Source organism: Siphateles boraxobius, unplaced genomic scaffold (assembly GCF_051911475.1).
Source record: "Siphateles boraxobius isolate OS27281-9 unplaced genomic scaffold, OSU_SipBor_1 72, whole genome shotgun sequence".
In the NCBI taxonomy this organism is placed as follows: Eukaryota; Metazoa; Chordata; class Actinopteri; order Cypriniformes; family Leuciscidae; genus Siphateles; species Siphateles boraxobius.
Genome location: NW_027509200.1, coordinates 1,274,213 through 1,285,000, shown reverse-complemented (window position 1 = coordinate 1,285,000; position 10,788 = coordinate 1,274,213). Strand labels below are relative to the sequence as shown.

The 10,788-nt window shown below is 43.2% G+C and overlaps 1 protein-coding gene across 2 annotated transcripts in view; it reads left to right on the top strand.

Annotated features, from left to right (window-relative positions):
- tns3 (tensin 3) overlaps positions 1–10,360 on the top strand; it is a 70,879-nt gene extending 60,519 nt beyond the window's left edge. For both annotated transcript variants that reach the window (XM_077217289.1, XM_077217290.1), the window contains exons 18-27: positions 196–310; positions 2,001–2,455; positions 2,527–2,658; positions 3,611–3,706; positions 3,802–3,879; positions 7,662–7,739; positions 7,884–8,052; positions 9,726–9,794; positions 9,881–9,910; positions 9,994–10,360. In XM_077217289.1, the coding sequence (XP_077073404.1) occupies positions 196–310; positions 2,001–2,455; positions 2,527–2,658; positions 3,611–3,706; positions 3,802–3,879; positions 7,662–7,739; positions 7,884–8,052; positions 9,726–9,794; positions 9,881–9,910; positions 9,994–10,135 (1,364 nt within the window). In that variant the 3' untranslated portion in view covers positions 10,136–10,360. The remainder of the gene's footprint in view (positions 1–195; positions 311–2,000; positions 2,456–2,526; positions 2,659–3,610; positions 3,707–3,801; positions 3,880–7,661; positions 7,740–7,883; positions 8,053–9,725; positions 9,795–9,880; positions 9,911–9,993) is intronic.
- The last annotated feature ends 428 nt before the right edge of the window (positions 10,361–10,788 follow it).

Here is a 10,788-nt window from a genome sequence, read left to right as displayed (position 1 = left end):
AACAGATGGCTCCGGGTTGATGGATTGAACAGATTGGTTGGGTTGATGATGGCACTCGAACAGAACTCGAATGTGTGCATGGAGTGACAGATGCAGTGTCACACAGATGCTGCGTGTACAGCTGTGATTCCACTATTGACACGCTTCACATTTCATTGTTTTATATTAATGTAAGCAGTGCACATTTTCTTTCAGACACGAGAGAGACTGCAGGGTTTATGGGACACACAGCGTCAGATGAAGCTTTACAGCACAGAGTGCACGTCCAGCCTTCCATCGGGGACATCATGTCCTTCTCAGACAGCTACAGGTACAGTCATCATCATCACTCACACGCTGTAAATCCTCTGTCTGTTTATTGTGTTTGTCTAAAGAAAAAGCTAACTCAAGCAGTGTGTGTCTTCATGTTTACGGTGTAGGAAGTCTCAGGACAGCTGACGTTGTTTTGGCAATGGGCGTTTTTGTTTTCGACACATGCGCTGTACGCGGTAGACCAATCACAACAGACTGAGCCATCTGACCAATCAGAGCAGAGTAGACCAATCACAACAGATTGAGCTGTCTGGCCAATCAGAGCAGAGTAGACCAATCACAACAGACTGAGCCATCTGACCAATCAGAGCAGAGTAGACCAATCACAACAGATTGAGCTGTCTGGCCAATCAGAGCAGAGTAGACCAATCACAACAGACTGAGCCATCTGACCAATCAGAGCAGAGTAGACCAATCACAACAGATTGAGCTGTCTGGCCAATCAGAGCAGAGTAGACCAATCACAATAGACTGAGCCATCTGACCAATCAGAGCAGAGTAGACCAATCACAACAGACTGAGCCATCTGACCAATCAGAGCAGAGTAGCTCGTGTAGAGGAGTGATTTAGAGAGATTGATTCATCTGATGAGTCGTTTGAGAATCATTGAAAATAATGGTGATGTGGAAATGTATATTATGAGAAAAGGTTTTTTTAGACCTTTGATGCATGAAGACCTGTTGTAGGAGACTCCAAAACAACATTAGGAAAATTTAAAATGGCATAATAGCGGCACTTTAATATTTTTATAGTGTGTTTTTTTTTTTGGTGAATTCTATTAAAATCACTTATGGTTTTAATTGAGCCATCATAATAATTTCATGAATTTAATCAAGCTTTTACAGCCTGAAGAGCAGATTGCAGCTCTGAGTGATTAATTAAAGGTGACATGTTATGCCACTTTTCACAAGACCCCCTGATCATTTATTATAGCTTGTCAAATTTGGCCTTTTAAATGCAAATGAGCTTTTGCTCCGCCTCTGTTCAGAAGAGGGCGGAGTCTTTACACAAGCTTCAGAAACTCCGGCAATAACAAAACAGGCCAATCTCACTCATCCAGAATCCCAGAATAACCAGTAGCGAGTGCAGCCTTACGGAGAGACTCAGGAAGAGTTTCTGAATGTTAGTGGAGACATTTATGTAGTTGTTGTGGAGTTACACTGATCATCTCATCATCATGTTGAACTTCTACACAAGTGTCCACAGTTCCTGAGGTGTTTATAAGACAGCGGTGACATGTTCTGGTCAATAGTGTTCAGTGCTCGTCTGTGCTCAACGACAGAACAGTTTCAGGCTTTGCTGGATCTTCTGCCGGTGCCTTAGAACTGGTCACTGTTGGCGCTCGAGAAACCAGATGTCAGGCCTGTGTGTGTAAACGTGCAGATTAAGAGCCGGTAATATTATGATAAGATCCTCTTCTTATGTCAGAAGGAGTGCGAAAACTGATCGGCTTATTTTTAGACATACTTGCAGAGAAAGGCTCACCGAAACAAAGTTACTGGGTTTCACTTTTTTTTGTTTTCTGGGTTGTTAGAAGCACCGGGTTCCCGATTATAGCACATAAACATGGAAAAAGTCAGATTTTCACGATATGTCCCCTTTAATAGTGAAAACGTAGATGAGGTAACAGAATAGCCCCAGCAGTGCTTGTCTTATATTTAACAATAGTGTGTGTTGTGGTTGATCAGGTCTCCACAGTCCATCTCTGCTCACCCCTCGGACTCCGTGAGCTTCGCCCCGGTGTCTTCTGTCCCGTCTCCACACTCCCACCCTGCGCCCAACGCCCACAGCTCTCCTCTCAGCGGGCCGAGAGCCAAAGCCTTCCAGCAGATGCTCAGCCTGGGCCCGGCGCTGGAGGGACTCGACTGCCAGCCGCCGCCTCAACACCTCGTGGGGTTCGACGGAGAGACCTCGCAGGGGTCAGCCTCTACATCTCCCAGCGGCTTCTCCAGTCCTCACAGCGGGAGCTCACTCAGTATCCCGTTTCCCAGCGTGCTGCCGGAGCTGCCGACCGGCTCGTCCCCGAGTGCTCCTGACCCCCGAGCTGACGCTGCAGAGGTGCTCTCCAGCAAGCAGCTGACTGTGAACTTCGTCCAGGACACCTCCAAATACTGGTACAAGCCAGACATCGCACGGGACCAAGGTACGAGTGAACCCCGTGACCTCTGGCTTGTGTTTCTGACTCTCATCTGACCTCTGGCTTGTGATTGACAGCTATAGCGTTGCTGAAGGACACAGAGCCCGGCTCCTTCATCGTTCGGGACAGTCACTCGTTCCGCGGCGCGTACGGGCTGGCCATGAAAGTGTCCACAGCGCCCCCATCGGCACTGCAGCAGGGCAAGAGAGGTGAGCAGAGAAACATATCACACACACACACTCCTCCAGAGAGACCCAGCGTTTCCTCGCGCATCTTTGCCTGCTCATGCTGAACATATCAATCTGCTAGTCGTGATTGATGTGTGCTGTTTCCATAATATACAACAGTTAAAGTGTAATATACAGCAGAGGCCAAAAGTGATTTCCGGAGGGGATGTTTGTTTTTAAAGACCCTACAACTTTAATTAAACCATCCAAATATGAGGAGAATACTTAACATGTTTTAAATATTTAAATATGAGGGAAGAACAAAACTCTAAATTCAGTTAAGGTACTTATCTGACAAATTTAGCAAAAATCGCAAACTACAGCTACAGTTTTTATTTTCCTATGCAAAAAAATCATAGAAAAAAAAACTGGCAGGAGAAAAATATTGACTGCAACATAATCAGTTATTACTGTTTTGTTGGTTCGCTCTTGTTTTGCACGTTCATAATTTCTGGCCCAAAAATGTGTCGCACAATTTGGCAAGTTTCATTACATTATCACAAATAAAACAATTGACTCCAAGCACAACTATGCAATGTGCTTACAAAATCTAAAAAATTATAATATTTGATTAAATGGTGAAGATGTCAATATTCTTCGGCCCGACATCACTTTTGGCCACTACTGTATCAGATAAACACTTTACACATCTTAATCACACACACAAACACACACACACACACACACACATATATACACACAGATACACCAGCCTTTCCCTTGTAAAAAACTGCACTTTACCATACTTTTAAAGAGTATTTAGTATGGAAATATTCTACATTTAAAGAATATACAGTAGTATAAACTGAATGTAATGTTTTAAACACATAATTGCATGTTAACTGCAATTAAATGAACACTGTAACTCTTATGGCGTTCTGAAAGCTGAGGTCAGAGCTGCTGTGGGGTCACACTGATGTGTGTGATGTTTCAGGAGTCGACCCGTCCAGCGAGCTGGTGCGGCACTTCCTCATCGAGTGCACCCCGAGGGGCGTTCGGCTCAAGGGATGCCCCGATGAACCCTACTTCGGTGAGTCTACCAAACCTGCCATAGATGGTCATATTCATATATATACACGAGTACTGCTCAGCTGTGTGTGTGTGTGTGTGTGTGCTACTCTTCAGGCAGTCTGACGGCTCTGGTCTGTCAGCACTCCATCACTCCTCTGGCTCTTCCATGCCAACTCATCATACCTGACAGAGGTACAGCAGGACAACTTTATTTATATGTTATTAAACTTTAACTAAATTTAAAAACTTAGAGCTCTTGACCACTCTTGAGAGCCCCAAACATCTCTGCCGAAATTCAGAAAAGGCCAAAGAAGTTGGCATGTGGAATTTGCATGCCTGGCCACTCCCCGGACACAAGGATATAAAAGGAGGCCAGCGTGCACCACACATTCAGGTTTGGGATTTTATTTTTTACAGCTGAGTACACCTGGTTTGTTTACGTTGAGGAAGTGTTCTCCTCAGTGAGAAAGGAAGACTACGGAGATGTGGAAATTCATCCTATGGACTCACCTAATGGGAAGAGTCCCTGTGCTGGACTCCACCTGATCAGGGACCGGCTATCGGCCACAGCAATTGACAGCGGAGCTCCGTCCAGGGGAAGACACATGGTTCACAGACAGGAAAACCTATGGAAATATGAGATCACTGTTATGTAATCACTAGATATGGAGCAATTAGCCAGATTGCAATGGCTCATCTAAAAGAGCCATACAATAAGTAAAGGCCTGTAAGTGAATTCCTCCACTGAACTCACTACCGATGAGTGCAAGTAGGTAGAAAAAATGGCCAAACCTGGGGAACTCTCTGGGACGAAAAGGAGCAAGTTACCACTTCAGAGAGGGTGAGCGCACCCACGCAAGCATTACACCTGACCAGTTGTACGAGTTTCCCCCAAGACTCGAGACAAAACTGGTTCCCTGCGGAGATTATAGAATCTCTCGAGGGTGTTGGGTGTGGCCCAGCCCACAGCTCTACAGACGTCTGCTAATGAAGACCCGTTCGCCAAAACCAATGTGGGGGGATACTAGAGGGCGTAAGCCCAGGCGAGTCACCCCCCTCGGGAGGCATAAGCCCGCCTTCTGATGGCCACAAGCATCCAGTGTTTGAGTGTGACCCACAGAAAGAGGAAACTGCACTTTTGCTGACCATTAAAGTGTAGTCGGCGAAACAAAAAGGAAATGAAAACAAAACTCCTACTGTCCCTCCTTTGGGAGTGGGGCCGTATCCAGTCCTAGGATGGGCAGGTCAGCGGCCTCTTTTCCTTCCCTGGGTCACCAGTCCCAGGACCGCTTTGAAGCCTTGCGAGGGCTCCTGGGGGCCTGCTGACGAGTGAGTGGACCTTTGAAGTCTGGCTGATGGTTCAGGCTGCTTTAGCCTTCACCGGGGCCACCCTCAGCAATGAGCAGCCAGTGTTTGGGCTCGGGCTCTCAGGGGTCTAGAGATAGACCTGTACCAACAAGCCAAGATGAGCTTAATAGCCTCCGTCTGCTTTTTTTACTGTTGAGAACTGCTGAGGTAGTCCCCGACAGTGTCGCCGAATAAGCCACCTTAGGCCATGGGGGTGTAGAGAAAGTGCACACAAGGTTCACAAGTGCTCCACAAGGTTCAGCTATAGGTGTCTCTCCTGGACCAGAAGTGTGTGCACATCACCTGACCCAGTGTCTGCGCCATGATCTTCCTAGCCCGTAGACTGTCGCTGAGTACAGTTCCTGCATTACCTATGGATCAGGACTACCCTTGTAACTACCTCAATGCTTCGGCCTGATATACTTGCTAGGGCTGTAATGTCCCAGTCGATTAGTCAATTAATTGGTGGATACGTTCTGGTTCGACTAAAATTCTGATTGGTTGATATTTTGCGCGTTCATTTCATCAGCTTTGCCCGCGCTCATTTCATCAGGGGGAAAGCATTGACTGCTAATGGGGGTGTTTTCAGAGTACCCCTGTTTCACAGGTAACAGTCTGTCTTCAGAACACCCCCTTGTTTTCACTTTTTTTGGATTAGCCCAACCCACTGGAGAAGAGAGACAGATAAGTAGGTTATAGAAGGTTTGATGCTGAATATTATTTATTTAATTGTGAGAGCGTTTAATAGTCAGTCTTCTTCTAACATGTCAACAACAAAGACATCGACAGTGTGGCAGCATTTTGTTAAAATTGATAACGGGAAAAAGGTCGAATGCAAAGTTCACAAGCAACAGTTTGCCTTCCACAGCTCGACGACAAACATGACATATAACCTAAAAGCGGTAAGCTAACTTGTCTGCGTTAGGTTGCCCTGTCTGTTTTGAGTAGACTATTACGAACATATCGGAATTGGCGTATCAGTTATGCACTTTATTTCGTTTCTGCTCTTGATCTGGTTTGTTTAATAAATATTCTTTTTTTTATTAAAGTGGACGAGCCTTTTGTGTTTATTAAGAGTAAAAGCTTTAAGTTAATAGTCTATTCGTGTCTCAGCCGCGAAGCTGAGCTGTGCGAGGACATGCACACAGCGGCTGAAATGATGAACTGAATGACAGTTATAACTTATCATTATTACATATGACAAAAAGAATTGTCTAAATTATGTTGCATATTCCTCAACAGTTCTTGTGATATCACTAGTTGACAACATAGTACTATTTTCGGAAATTATAGGCTATGATATTGCGCAGGTGCAGGTGATGCAACGCTGTCAGAGCCGACAGACTCGTGTGTCAGACTCATTTCAGTGCAAAATAATTAGGTCAAAAATGATTTAATATACTGCAAATAGCCTACTAGTTTATGTTTATTTATAATCCATTTAGGCGGACAACAAGGCTACCAAGTACTGCGCACAGTGCGCAGCTAATTAATGTAACGTTTTTTTTTCTAACGTAAATTTCAGTCGAAAATTTCAGGACTTCAGTCGACCAAGATTTTCTTTGTTTGAGTACAGCCCTAATACTTGCAGGATGGCCATCAGTGAGAGACGAGGTAAACTTACACCTTGGAATGGAGCCTCGAACAATTCCTCCAGAAGCCCAGGCCAGCCCCCCCTCCGATGCTGTGCTTGACATCTTCCTCACGAGCCCCGAATGAGAAATAAAGGCGCCTAACTCATCCAGAAACTCGACCTGGCGCCTCAAACTTGCTGAGGAACAGGAGGATTCACCCGGTGGAAATTTTCCCAGTGTAACCCCCAATTCACTGGCAAGGCTTCATACCTGAGGTATGAATGGAAAGAGGTGAATGGAAAGTCACTTCTCTTTTGCAGATGAGACGCAATGCTTTGGTTCCACAGAACAAAGCTTAATGTGTGATGCAGGCTGGCCTCCTTTTACACCCGTATGTCCGGGGAGTGGCCAGGCATGGATATTCTGTATATGTCAGAGGTGTTTGGGGCTCCAAAGAGTCAAAGCTTTCAAAATATTAAATCAATTGAACCAATCGTTTCACAAAGCAATTCACAGTTTTGAAGGATTGAAACTGCACAGGCTGGTGACCTCTGCTGGTCAGAACAGTGTAAATGCAGCAAAAACTCAAAAGCTAAAAAACACGTTTAACACCTCTTACAAACCACTGGAAATTATTTAGTTGACTGTAATCTATTAAATGCAATTAACAAAATCATCTTATACCATAAAATATAAAGTGTCTATATAGTATAATGTTCTTTTATTAAATTGTAGGGATTCTTTTGTTTGTTTTGTGGAGAACTTGATTAATCCGCCCAATAAGAGACTAATAACTACAACTCTGTCTACATAGGGGAACAAAATTATCCAAGATCAGGTAAAAATCACATATTGACACTGGTTCATTGGTTCACAGAGATCATCGCCCCTTAGTGGCGAACCAAGCCTCGTTTACTGAAATCACATGACTTTGACAGTTTGATACACGCTCTGAATTACTGGTTTCAAACGAAGGTTTCAGAGTTTCGCAAAGCACCCATCACTGCTCTTGAGTAATGGATGTTTGATCACATGAGTGTTGTTTCTCTTCAGATCCTCTAGAGGACGCTGTTAGTGCATCTTCACAGTCCATTACCAATTCTGCAGCTGAACTCTTGAAACAAGGAGCAGGTGAGTCCAAAACACATCCGCAAACAATATTCAGGACAATAACTGAGCGATAACCACATGGATCAGTGACCGACTCCTCAGTCGGACAGATGACTGCTGAAGTCTCTCTGTCGCCTGATTGTTTGTGTGCTGTGTGTTCTCCAGCCTGTAACGTGTGGTTTCTGGGCTCGGTGGAGATGGAGTCTCTGACGGGTTATCAGGCGGTGCAGAAGGCCACCAGTGAGATCCTGAACTCGCACTCGCTCTCGTCCTCCACTGTAGTGCACTTTAAAGTGTCCTCGCAGGGAATCACACTCACCGACAACCGGAGAAAGTAACTCACTCTTACCTTACCTTACATCAAACATTACCTTGCATTCGTGCATTTTATTCAGAGACTTGCATTCGAGCTGCAGTCAAACCAAAACGTATTCAGACGCCTTCAACATTTCTCACATTATCACAGTTTATTCACTGTAGTTTAGAAAATGGTAATAAAATATGACAATAGTTATTAAATCAGTTGATATTTCACTGGTTTTGTCCGTCTTTCTGTTAGACTGTCTCACACATGAATTATGTTGAATATCTGTAAGCTAAGTTAAATTTAACTACATAATTAGATAATACCAGTTTAGCTCAACCAGTTACCAAGCAATGCTTCATGTTGTTCAGTCTGTGGTGTAAAAAGGTGCATTAGTTATTAAAGAAAAAACACTTCAGCAAATCATGATCAGCTCAAAGTGTCGGAGTAATATGTGGTCCCAACTTTTACTGGTAGTCGCTGTATGAAGTAGTTTTGGCTTCAATATGTAGTATATAGTGTCCTGCACCCACTAGTAAAAATATCAAAATTTATATCTGGTGTCTGATTAATTTTTGGTTTGACTATATACTTTCTTCCAATCCATGCATTCCCTGGGAAACGAACCCATGACCTTAGTGATCTATTTCTTAATTGATGGTTTGTGTAGTTGTGCATTTGTGTTTCATGGTTTAAGAGGAGTGTGAAAACAGCTCAAAGTAAAGTGGGGAGATTCCAGTTTGACAAGGACATGTAAATAAACAAGTTCTTGTTGCTGTTTCATGTCAAATATTTGATTCATGTCTTATAATGTAAAAACATTATTCTGTTAGATGCAATCATTTAACATGGTCTTGATGGAAGGGTGTCAATCACTGTGGCATAAAGCGCTCGTGTGTCACCCTCTGATCTTCAGCACAGCGTTGAGCAGTACAGTATCATAACACTAGCCGCGTTTCCATTACACATCTGTGCTAAACTTTTCTGATATTTTCTAAATGTCGATAAAAAACTATTGCGAAATGAGGGCGTTTCCATTAACCGATGTTATGCGGCTAAAACTTAATTTTTTCCTCTCGCGATAATCATTCCAAACATGGCAACGGATGTTGGTGGGTTTATGTATATCTCAGTCAACGCACTGGCCATTATTATTAATGGAAGATGTATGTGTGTTATCAAGCATTAATGGACATGAAAGACCCTTATGCTTGTGATTGGCACATATGAGGAGTTTCTGGGTGTTTCTCCCTCATTTCTGCTTCAAGGTCTTGATCAATTATGGCATTTCTTTGTTTAGAATCCATTATTCCCGTAATACCATTGTCTTATATGAGTTTAATGAAGAACTTAGTCTTGTATTCTGTCCAAACACACCCCTCCATCTTCGTAAGGTGACTGTAAATGCACAAAATCTGTTTCCATTGCAGTTTTGCGAAATATTCCTTTTTCGAATTGCCTGAAAAACCACCTCATGCGAGCGTAAAATTTTTTTTTTTTGAGAAATATGGGAATTTTGTCTGAATTGACGTGTTTCCATTGGGCGTATTTTCAATTTGAAATTTCAATTTGCGTTATTTGAAGGTTAATGGAAACGTGGCTACTGTCACCAAAAACAAACATTGAGATGCGTAGTTCCAGAAGCCGCTGTGATTCGCTTGTGAATAATGTCATGGAGCTGATGAAAGCTGTTGTCCTTCTAGACTGTTCTTCAGAAGACACTATGCTGTCGGCACTGTCATATTCTGTGCTCTGGACCCTCAGGACCGGAAGTGAGTCCATTCTGCTCCATCACACCATTTCCAGTGATCTTGAGTTTCTATGGGCATTTTCACTGTTTCTCCGTGTTCATTCACAGGTGGAGACGAGACGGCTGCAGCTCAGCGAAGTGAGTATGACTGTGTGTAACCCAGACTGGGTCAGTTCTCATTCATCATGTTGACAGCAGTAACAGCTCTTCCCTCCCGGCAGGGTGTTTGGGTTCGTGGCGCGTAAAGCGGGCAGTGGCATGGAGAACGTGTGTCACCTGTTCGCGGAGCACGACCCTGAGCAGCCCGCCAGCGCCATCGTCAACTTCGTCTCCAGAGTCATGATTGGCTCACAGAAGATGTGATGTCATGAAGAGGGCGTGGCCTGTCGAGACTCGTGCTGATCGACCGATTTCCTCCAATGAGCTGAAAGACAGGACTCTGGGACTGTTTTTGATCACATGACAAACCTTCTGAAATGAAACATGTACATTGTTTTGTATATTTTTGTATTGAAAGTGTATGTATCGTGGACACAGACTCAAAGGAATTATTCTTATTGAAAATAAATCTCAATATATGTGTATGAACTTTTTAAAATTATTTTTTAGTTTTCTGTGATTTTATGTATTCTACTACTGATGACATAAACCAAAAACGTCTTTATAATGTCATTGCGTTTTAGATTATAGTCTATATATTTAGTATTTTATCACATTTTTTACTCGCAAATCTCCATTTGCCAAGTTTTCTAGAGAAAAAAAAATCAGAATTGTTTATTCTTCATATCTAAAACAAATGTTGTGCATAGAAAATATAGTAAAATGTCTAGTTTCTCAGTGCAAGTCTTTCATAATGTCTCACATCTTCTCCTTCTCCATTTCATCTGATTTCTCGCTAGTGCAGGTCAATGAGTATTTGTGGTTGTGAACTGATTTTATCTTATCTTTTCTTCGTATATGCTGTTTTTATATAAAGTGATAGCAGTACCACTGTCCTGCAGAGTTTACCTCCAACC